The sequence below is a fragment of the Epithele typhae genome (genome assembly GCF_022376455.1).
Source record: "Epithele typhae strain CBS 203.58 chromosome Unknown BXZ73scaffold_2, whole genome shotgun sequence".
Taxonomy (NCBI): domain Eukaryota; kingdom Fungi; phylum Basidiomycota; class Agaricomycetes; order Polyporales; family Epitheliaceae; genus Epithele; species Epithele typhae.
Window position 1 is genome coordinate 261,552 of NW_025954193.1, and position 10,482 is coordinate 272,033.

The 10,482-nt window shown below is 62.8% G+C and overlaps 3 protein-coding genes across 3 annotated transcripts; 1 reads left to right on the forward strand and 2 right to left on the reverse strand.

Moving 5' to 3' along the window:
- Nucleotides 1–1,314: 1,314 nt before the first annotated feature.
- Nucleotides 1,315–4,831, forward strand: BXZ73DRAFT_96007 (uncharacterized protein; the record flags this gene model as incomplete). The annotated part of the gene is made up of 3 exons (XM_048026958.1): nucleotides 1,315–1,397; nucleotides 1,775–2,682; nucleotides 2,775–4,831. The coding sequence occupies 3 exons, from the start codon at nucleotides 1,315–1,317 to the stop codon at nucleotides 4,829–4,831; spliced, it is 3,048 nt and encodes a 1,015-aa protein (XP_047883009.1).
- A 1,782-nt stretch (nucleotides 4,832–6,613) lies between these two features.
- BXZ73DRAFT_73250 (uncharacterized protein) lies at nucleotides 6,614–8,163 on the reverse strand (the record flags this gene model as incomplete). Its single annotated transcript, XM_048021861.1, has 3 exons — nucleotides 6,614–6,862; nucleotides 6,936–7,692; nucleotides 7,874–8,163. 3 exons carry the CDS (start codon nucleotides 8,161–8,163, stop codon nucleotides 6,614–6,616), a joined length of 1,296 nt encoding a protein of 431 aa, XP_047883010.1.
- A 1,521-nt stretch (nucleotides 8,164–9,684) lies between these two features.
- On the reverse strand, nucleotides 9,685–10,482 carry BXZ73DRAFT_96008 (Acbp from Moniliophthora Perniciosa; the record flags this gene model as incomplete). Its single annotated transcript, XM_048026959.1, has 5 exons — nucleotides 9,685–9,747; nucleotides 9,907–9,979; nucleotides 10,100–10,163; nucleotides 10,223–10,244; nucleotides 10,390–10,482. 5 exons carry the CDS (start codon nucleotides 10,480–10,482, stop codon nucleotides 9,685–9,687), a joined length of 315 nt encoding a protein of 104 aa, XP_047883011.1.

A 10,482-nucleotide genomic window follows, 5' to 3' on the forward strand; every position in this document is an offset into this window, starting at 1 on the left:
AGATCCCAGAACATCGATCACTGCTGAAGAGGAAGCGCCAACCATTCCTTCCGGAGGGCGAGCTTGTCCTACCCCAGAGGGTCAGGGAGTTCGTGGAAACGAAATCTGCGTGGGCGTAGGCAACGCTCGACGGAGTGCCCGTGCCCGACACGGAGGAGGCGCGGGTGCGCTGAGCATGTTCCTCGCGTTGGTGCGGGCCTGGAGTGTGTGCAGCGGGGCGTTTGTGTGCTTCACGACGATGTGCTGGGAGCTCGAGCGGCTGTTCTGGCGCTGGATCCGGGGTCGCGGACGACTCTGGAGCTGGGCCTGGAGGAGAACTGGAGTCTGGATCTGGCCGAGGGTTGCGGGGCAGGAGATTTATGGATGTAGGGAGGTCTGGTTATTCGAAAGGAGAGAAGGGGGAGGGGTGAACTGGGAGGGAAGGAGGACGGAGACGGAGACGAAGCGAAGGCAAAAACAACGGCGAGTAGATCGATGAGGAAGCGAAGTGGTCCGAAGATGAAGACGAGCCATTGGATAAGGATGAAGAGGAGGAAGAGGAGTGGCAAAGGATGGATCAAATTGAACGGATGCCGTCCAGAAAGGTGGAGACACGAGAAGAAACTTCTGCAGAATAATTGGAAAGAACAGTGGAAGGCAAATGTGTTACAAGCACTGCAAATGAGCATACGTTCCGAGCAGAACTTGTAACACTGCTGACCTCTGGTGTGCAGGATGCACGAAAAAGGCCGATTTGGAGAGTATTCCTGTTGTGTTGATACTCCCTCGTGAATCCAAACGATACCGATGACGTTCATAAGTCGCACCTAGGCCTGTGTTCGCAACATGGCGGCCACTGGCCGACCATTCTTGTGGCAGTCCTTGTCATGTCAGCGAAGACACTTGAATCCATGTGGTGTTTTTCGGTAACAAGCCGCGATAACAATGTCTAGATCTGGATTCAGGTATATATTATTCTGTCGTGAGCGTAGTCACTCCGCACCACAAGGCTGCCGGAAAGGGGGAAGTACTGAACCTCCTGAATGATGTGTTTGCTGTGGCTGGGCAGGCTGTAGAATGGAGCACGCACACGGTTAGGAACAAACTCGTCCGGATGTGTTTCGAGCCGAGGGCGGAAGTGGAGGCCGAACTGGGCTGCCAAAGGCTTGGGATCCTAACACGGCCAAACAGGAGGCGCGGGCGCAGCCCACCGCGGCTCGGGCGGAGAGCTTCGGCTCCAGGCGGCTCCATCGACCTTAGTTCCCCTTCGCTCACGACTCTAACGACCCCTCGCTCCATGTCTCTCTTCTGTACGACACTCTGAACCCCGCACGCATGCATCCCATATTCTCCACGCTCTTCGTCTTGTCCCTGGTTGAAGACTTCGTCTGGGCGGCTGATTCCACTGCGCTTCCCAGGTGAGCATTCCTCTCGTTCGAATTCGGCGCTCCTATCCTGCTTGGTTGTCGAGATCTATTTTATGGTGGAAGGGGAGGATTTTGTGGCTACAACGAAGTCTATCCGGCCAGGCGTCATGGAGCAGGCCGCGGTTATACTCGGAGCTTGATGGTGGTTTTGTCGGTCGTTGTGGTTGGACGAGATGCTGTACGCTTTCGAGCTCATCACAGGCCTCCGCGTTCGTTTCCATACCCGTGACCCCGAATCTGTACTGGCAAATCTGGGCCAAGGCCATTGGAACTTCGAGTGTCGAGATCATTTCCCCCCGGATTGACTTCCCTCTTTATCTTTTAAACGCTTAGATTACGAGGACTGTTCGCTGATGTCGCTCACACAGATGGGGTCAAGCTTCAACCTTGGTGGAAAATGTACTCTTCGTTCACGGAGGGCGCACAGACGAGTTCAACCAGTTCGCGTACAGCTCTGCTCCAGTCAACAACGACCTTCTCTACCTCCCCCTCACATCTTCGTTCGCTCTATCCTCCCCACCATGGCAGCTCTTGTCCAATCAAGGTCCACAGGTCTCCTGGCATACCCTCGCGCCATTCGATACCAAAAACCTACTGCTCTTCGGAGGTGTGGTCGGCACAGACGTCGAAGATGTCTCAACCGCCGACTCTGCTGCCCTCCTGGACATATCCAACAGTACATCCCCGTCCTGGAATATTGAGGCGACGGCGTGGGCCAACGAACCGGTCCGTCGCATGTATCACTCCGCAGTGGAGAGTGGAGGGAAGGTGTACATTGTCGGCGGAGTAAAGGCAGACGGTTCGGCAAACGCGTTCTCGGAACACTACGTATTCGACCCTTCCGGCCCCTCATTTACCCAGCTCTCCACCACAAACAGTCCTCCAGACTTGTACGGTCACGCAGCTGTCATGTTGTCGAACGGCACCATGATTGTCTTGGGTGGATTTTCCCAGTCTCAAGGTTATCTCCTCCCGTTCTCGACCATCTGGACTCTGGATACCTCCGCCTCAACACCCACCTGGTCGACCCTCAATGTGGCCACTACAAATCTTCCCACCCCCCGGCGCGGGTTTGTCGCGGCTGCTGTCGATGGCGGCAGGGTTTTCATCCAGGGTGGCGCCACCGGCGACATGCAGACCGTGTTCGAAGACGGATGGGTTCTGGACACCACGGAAGACCCCATGACATGGACCGCGGTGGATGCTCTGTCGCAGGTTGGACAACGGCGTGACCACTTTGCGGCGGCGATCGGTTCGAACGTTTTGTTCGGTTATGGTGCGTGTCTTCATACTAGGCTTCCATGATTCAAGCGGTAACTCATTCTCCCTCTTCCCTGCTTTCCGACCCTGTGTATGTCAAACCTAAAGGCTACGGAACGTCTGGTCCTGCCAACACCACCCTGCTTCTCTTTGATGCATCCCAAGGGTCGTTCGCAACTTCGTTTACGCCGCCTGCGGCCATCACGAGTCCCACCACGACCACACTATCCGACCCTAGCGTGACCTCGCAAACATCGGGCCCTGGGCACACCGGCTCAGCTACAAACGGCCACAGTTCTTCTCCCTCCTCCACGAACAGCGCGGGAGATCCCAGTGGGACCGGCGGAGGAGGCAACGGAGGCTCTGATCCCACGAGCGACCCACAGAAGTCTGGCAAGACTGCCGTCGCCGTCGGTGTCGTCCTTGGTGTTCTCGGCCTGCTCGCAGGAGGTGCCGCTGCGTACTACCTCAGCAATAAGCGCCGCTCATCCGACAGGTTCCACCTGCTCGGCGCATCGGACGACGACGGCAGCCCGCACCTCGGCCACGCGATCCCCGTCGCGGCTGCGGTGGGCACGCGCGAGAAGAGCGCCCCCACGATGCAGAACGTCCGACAGAGGCTCGCGGAGTTCGTGCCTGGGATGTCTACCATGCATCGGAGTGGCCGCCGCGACATGCTCGCGGACGAAGACACGCGGACCTTCGAGCAGACGTGGTTCGACGTCCAGCGCGAGGGCAGCGTGAGCTCGTGGGGGTCGGCCAACCCCAGACGGCAGACGCTCGGCAGCATGGTTCAAGACTCGCTCGTGTCGCTCCGGAACGTCGGCGGCGCGGTCCTCGCGTACGCTGCGGCCACCACGAAGAAGACGAGAGAGGCTAGTGGGACGTCGTCAGCGACGTACTGGGACGACAGCGATCCGTTCAACGAGAAGGGGGAGAAGGGTGCGTTCGTGGCCCTCCCTGGCCTGACGCGCGTGACATCGAGGCCGAAGGGTGGCAGGCAAGGGTCGTACACCTCACAGTGGTCGCAGTATCAGGACCCGTTCGCAGACTACGATGTCGAGTCGTTCAAGATGCCCGAAGAGGACGACTACGACCCCGACGCTGTTGAGCTCTACGGTGCCCCTCGTCTCAACGATCCACCCCCTCGGTCGATCATGTACAGTCGGGTCGCGCCTGCCACCACCGACATCACGCGTTTCACTCCCCTCTCTGAAAACCCGTCGTTTGGCACGATCGCAGACAAGGCGGCCTCTGACACCTCGCACACCTCACACACCACGTTGCCCCTCTACCATCCATCGTCATCGGAGAACACCCGCAGCTCTCACGAAACGTTGTCTCGCTCACCCCGCCGTCCGACGTCCATCTTGGATGCGAACCCGCCCATCACGTCCGCCATGCGCCGTTCCGACAGCTGGTGGTCGCGCTTCACCAAGACTCCGCTCCTGGATCGTTCGGTGGCGCGCAAGCCCGACTTTGAGTTCCGCGACCCGAACCCGCCACCGCGACTGGTGCCCATTAAGGAGTCGTCCGGCGGCTCGAGCTCGCTCTCGCCGGAGCCAGTACCAAAGCACAGCTCTCACAACCGCGAGACGTCAATGTACGCCAGCGTCCACCACGGCCGGTCCGCGACCTCCCTCCAAAGCTCGCGCACGGCGGACACTGCGCAGATCGACGCGATGGGCCGTACCATGGACATCATCCAGGGTACTGTGTCGTCGCACCAGTCGGAGGCGAGTGGGGACAGCAGCTCAGGCTCCTTCGGCCAGCTCCGGCCAGGCGAGCGGACAAAACTGGCGCTCACCGTGCCGACGGACGTGGAGACGACAGACGCGGAAAGCATTGGGTCGTCCTTGACCGAGTCTCCTACGAGTGTGCACTTTGTCCAGTCTCCTGCGCCGATCGCGCCAGCCGCCCAGTCTCGTAGACCGACTCCGCCAAGAAGGCCGACAGGACAGCACGTCGCTGCGCGGGTACAAGCGTTCGAGCAGAAGACGGCGCCCTCGCCCGTGTCGTCGGCTTCGTCGCTGCCATCCTCGACGTCGTCCTCATCACCCACCAAAGGCCACAAGAAGGCGAGCAACAGTGTGTACGGCCTCGCTCCGAGGGCCTCGCTGTTCATCGCAAACCCCGATCGACGGCTGTCGAGCGGGGAGTCATGAGCCCTCTGCCGATGAGTGTATCACTCGTCGGCTGGCCGCGATCTACCCTCTGCTGCGCTAGTATCTTGTTCCTTGTACTTTGTCTTAACTTGTGTTGTACTCTATTCCACCCCGTCACGACTCCCGGCCTCGTCGTTCCTCATCACGGTCCTTGGGGCCCTCCTCCTTACCCACGATATCCCTTGCGACACCCCCACCCCCCTATGACTGAGACCCGGCCAGCTCCATATACGCATGCTTACACATAGAGCCGTTCCGCACCGGGGTTTGCTGACATGGACAATGATGCCGACGCGGCCCCCTGCCGATCCATAATCCCTTCTACCCGCATTCGCTGCTCATCCCCCAACCTCCGCATCCTCGCCCCACTTACACGTTACGACCCCTCACGACCTTTTGTTGTTGGCGGATTCGCGCGAGCTCTCCTTCGCGCGCCCGCCGGCTTCTTACATTGTTCTACCGTTGTTGCCATAACCGTTAAGTTGCTAGTACTATATACGCTCACGACCTCTCACGCCCACGGACTTGTATCCTTTGTCTACGTACCCGGTGGCGACGCAGTCGCCTGCCTTGTTGTCCTGAAATCCGAATGTAGCTTTGTCTCGATAGCCCCCGCCCTCGGTCCGCGTGTGTTTCCATTTCGCACCGCCTCGTTGTCGTGTTCTCCAGGTCCCCCCATGCTGCCATGGCTGCTTCTGAACGCGCGCGGCACCGACGCGTGCCCGGCGTCGAAGCCTTGACGGCCTTGGCGGTGACGTCGCCGGCGTATGGCTGAGGCTCGACCGCGGGCCGCCCCCGCCGCGCCTCCTCGTCGGCCGCTCCGCGGGTCCGCAACGTGCATCAGCTGGATGCCGCCGTGTACTAGCGTGTAAGTACTGTACTTGTGCCGTGCCCAGGCTGGGGCACACAAGCACCGAGCCACACATGTAGCGGCAGGCGATAACGATCCTGCCGCGCGCGCGGCTGGCGGTGGCCAACGTTCCACGTTCCCCTCGCACTGGGTCCGAATCCGAATCCGAATCCGAACGCGCACCAAGCCTCCCTCCTGCCGCCCCCGAAGCTCCCGCGCGTGCGCGGCGCCCACTTGCAGCCAATCAACGGCTGTGGCTTGAGGGCCGCTGGGTTGCGGGTCGGCCGCCGGATCGCCACAGGTACCCTCCCCCGCCCTCCTACGCCCTCGCTTCGAGGCGCCCCAGCCTCTTGTGCTAGCAGCGTGTGTACCCCCTCGTGCTACGGAACATGCGCCCGAGCGCCATCTCATACCTATGAGGAGGTCCTGGGCGGGGAGTCGCTCCGACGGCGTGCGCGCGGGGGTGAGGGACGCCGCGCGAAAGCTAGGGCGATGGGGCGTTTATTGGGCTTCGAACGGGTATGAGACTTTGGACGTGGGCCCTTTGAGTGCGCGCCCCGAAGAGCGCCTGGGCACAGCTGGGTTGTATGTGGATCGTGGGGCTTTGCACGCCCCGCGCCAGTGCTAGTAGATGCGGACGGTGTGTGTATTTCAACGCGGTAACGTATGACAGTCGACGGCAATGTATGTACCCTGGCCTGCACGCCTGCAAGACTCGTAAGCTGGAGCTCGAAAGACGACACAGTGAGCACGCACCCCCCGAGCCCCGGACTCCGAGGACATGCCAGGGCCCGCGCGCCACCCCGCAGCACCGTACTTACTCGTTCCGGCTTCTGGTCGCGGAAGCATATCAAAGGCAGGGACGCGCACGGCGGGCGTTCTGTGTCCCCTCGCGCCTTGCGTCCAGGTTCGAATAGCCGAACGCGACCACCCTACCACACACTTCTCCTCCTTCTCTTCGAGCTTCGAAGTTGGCTGTTTCTGTTGCTGATACGCATGCGGGGCTGGGGTCCCCGAACGCCGCCGCGGCGCAGTGGAACGATGCATGGCGTGCTGGCGTCCGCGATGGCGATGGCGATGGCGCCGGTGCCCGCGCTCCGAGAACCACGTACGCGAAGATGAGTGTGGCCAACGATCGCGGCCCGGGGTGGAACGGCGCTCCCGAGCCCGTCCGTCACCAGCTGAGCAGAGCAGAATCCAGATCAATGTTCAGGATGAATTCGCAGCGACGATAGGCAGGACCGCACACCCCACCAGCACCACCGCCTGCACGGTCGCATTGAAGAGGGTCTCTCCGGGGACCGGGATGCCCACGGACGATCCAGGCGTCCCGCCTCGTGCGGCCGGGCGGCCAGAGTGCGGAGCCGCGGTGGGTTCGATGGGAGCAGGAGGCTCCGGAGTGCTCGCGGACGCGTGTTCTGAGGGATGATCAGCCCGCCGAACGGCAAACGGTGGCTGGGTGCCAGGTGGTGTGCCGTAAGCACTGCAGTACTGAGTGCTTGCGTTCCGAGCACGGAAGGGGGGCACGCTCGTCATGCGCGCGCAACTTGTTCCGAGACCCTCGAGGTCGAACGTTTGAACGCTGTGAGACGGCCTGCGGAGGACGTTCGACGTTCGACGTCGTTCTCGCACGGCCGCGCCCCGCCGCGCCGTCCACAGAAGGCGTCCTTGCCGGGTGTGCTGACCATCGAGCCGTGCAGCGGCGGTGCAGGTTTTAGGCTCGTGCGCAGCGCACCAGGGCGGGCTTTGACAGCTGATCGCAGGCTGGTGGTGGTGCTGTGGTGATTGAGTCTGGGTAGAATGCGGAGGATCAGGCGTGCGAGAGATGGTCCCGGGCGGCTGACGAACGAGGTGAGGGAGGGACTGCACCGCGCAACCGACCCAGGACGACGACGAGCACCGGCGTTGCTGCAGGGAGACGGAGTGCTGAGGCGACGGTCCTCCATTCGCGGTCGCCGTCGTCCTGACGTGCGAGTCGACGGGGCCGTCTTCGCCCGAGTCGGTCTCGCACCTTCCCCATCGGCGGCGGCGGGCGTCGGCGTTTGGCAGACCATGTCCAGGGTCGGAGAGTCGGGACGAGGGGCTGCCGGGTCAGTCCACCTACGCAGCGTACACGCTCAGGGCTGCGCTGCGGTAAGTAGCCTGTCGGCACTTACACAAGAAGCCCCCCCACCGCTCGCGTACTCACTTACGTCGTCCGTTCGAGCGCCGTCCGCTCCCGCGTGTCCTCGCACGACCTCGACGCCGCCCCGTGGCGCCCTTTGTTCTCTGCGCTCGCCCGCCGTCGTTCGCCTGGTTCGTCGCCGTCGTCGTCGCCGTCGCCGACCTCGTCATCCCGATGCCGCCGAGGGCGCCCGCGCCACGTGTGCGCCGCGTCGTTGCGCGCCCAGATTAGCTCGCCGGGCTCCAGCCGCCAGCCGCCCAACCGCCCAGCCGAAGGAGGCGCTCCCCCCGGTTGGTAAGCGCGCCCGTCATCGCTCATATAATCTTGTTCTGTTCGCCGTCCGTTGCCGCCCACCCCGTACCAAGCGCTCGGGAACGCGGCGGGGTCTCCGGGGTCCCGATCCTGGTGCAATTTGCCTTCGCGGAAATTAATGCGCAATTAACCGCAAAACAAATTAGCGCGCCGACGAACGAGGCCCTGGGGCCGGTGGACCTCCCGCGCGCGCCGGGCGGGACTGGCGCAACGTGTCCGCTCTGTTTGTGCGTGCCACGAGCCGAGGGGGGCACGACGACTTCCCTTTCTCCTTCCCTTTCTGCCCTCGCTGGGCCCGCGCGACGGCACGGCGCACGACGCACACCGTCCCGCGTGCGTTTTTTTTGTTCCCCGCCGTCTCGTGGGTCGCTCGTCGCGAGCTCCGGCTGTCTATATACCTGCGCGGTGGCGCCGCGCGCATCCCTTCCGGACATTACACCCCTCCGCCTCGCCGTTGTCCACCCGCCTGACGTTAGGGCGTAATTCGACCCGCACCCACCGTCGTCGCCGACGCGTACGTACGTAGACGTACGTGTCCCCGCCGTCGAGCGAGTCCGTCTGGCACGCATCTAGGGCAGCTATAACGAGGGGTCCCTTCTTCACAGATCCAGAAGGGCACTGGGCTGCCGAAGCACCGAATCTGATGCCCAGATCTCATGGGGTCGCACGGGCAGACGAGACAAGATGCACGGTGCCCGCCGTGTGTGTCCTGCTCGCGTGCCAACGGACAATTGCCCATGTCGAGTTGTCGGCCGGTCGCCGTCGCGACTCGCTCGAACATATGGCCGGGCGCGACGCGTCCACGCCCCGAGGTGCCCCCGCCCCCGCACTCTGCGCCATCACGTACGCTCGCAGCAATGCAGTGGGGGTATCTGAAGACGGCCCCAGGCCAACTACAACGGTCCTAGTCGCGAGGAAGAGCAGGGAAGAGCGCGCGGCGCGAGGCCACCCGAGTCGTGACAGCGCCGCGCGACCTCCACCCCGACCGGAGCGCCGGCTTGCGTCAGCGCCCGCATCAGATCTGGTGCCACCGGCAAGGGCACACATTATGGCCCGCACAGCTTCGTCCGATCGCGCGCTCTCGCTCCCCCTGCCCCGCCTCCCACGCAGCCTGCTACGCCTGCGCCCTCCGCGCGGCGAGCTGGATGGCGCGGTGGACGCGAAGCAGCGAAGCCCGGGGGGGCAGAGTTTGGCTTGGGTCCTTGGGAGCAGATGGAAGGTTGGGCACATTTTACATCCGACCCCATCCAGTCCTGCCGGGAATTGCCTGCCGCGCGGCCCAGATGCTGGCTATCCGGATCCGAGTTCCACGTCCACGTCTGTCCCACTACGCCGGGCGCCATCCAAGGCCCAGAGAGCCCGTTCGGGAAAGCAGTCGCCGCGCCGCAGAAGCCCAAGATCCGACCCCGCCATCACACGAGGCGGGCACGGCAGAGGCAGGTCACGGTGCACGAACGTACGAGGGTGGTATTCGGTTTATGGTACAACAGCACGATTCTTCTCTCGCCAGACGGACAGACTAGGGGCTCATGCCGCCTCGAGCTCCGCGACGAGCTTCTTCGACTCCTCCGTGTCCGCCTTCTTGAGCATCTATTGTCCTCCGCGCTCGTTAGCTCGTCGATCCCGCAGCACATCCCCGCCCGAGCCCGCTCCTCGACATCGGCGGCGGCTCGCAAAGGGGATAGCGGCCGCGCTCATTCGGGGCGCGGAGCCTCGCGGGCCGGACGACAAGCATCGCGGAGCACTCACCTCGAGCAGGTTCTCGACGTACTTCGTCATCGCGTCCTCCTTGGACGTGCCCTCGACGCCCTTCCATGCGTCCCTGAGAGCAACGAGCCGCACTCGGGTCAGCACGTGCGCCGAGATCTCCATTCTAAACACCGGCGGTGCGCCCTGACCGCCTAGCGAGGGTGATGAAACGATAAGCGAGAGAGAGACGCACCACTTCGCCTTGCCAACAAAGTCGAGCAAGCCTGGACGCGCAGTATTCACATCACCTATGGTGGCTGCGAACAGAAATGTGATCGGCCAAGCACAGACGGGGTCGCACGGCGGGGAGACGTACCCTGCTTGAAGTACTTGTAGAACTGTGTTCAACGTATCCGTCAGAGCGCGGCCGAGACGCGTGCGGGGAGCATTTCGTTAGCGTCGAGCCTCGGGCGGCGCTCCGCGGAGGCAACGATGAGGCGCGGGAGGAAGGGAGCAGGGCGCCGAGAGGAGGTGGGTACGTACGCTGAGCTGATCATCCTGGGTAGGCTTGATGGGGCCGTCCTTGGGAAGGCTCTGGATGATGGAGACGGCTTTGTCGAACTTGGCCTGAGACAT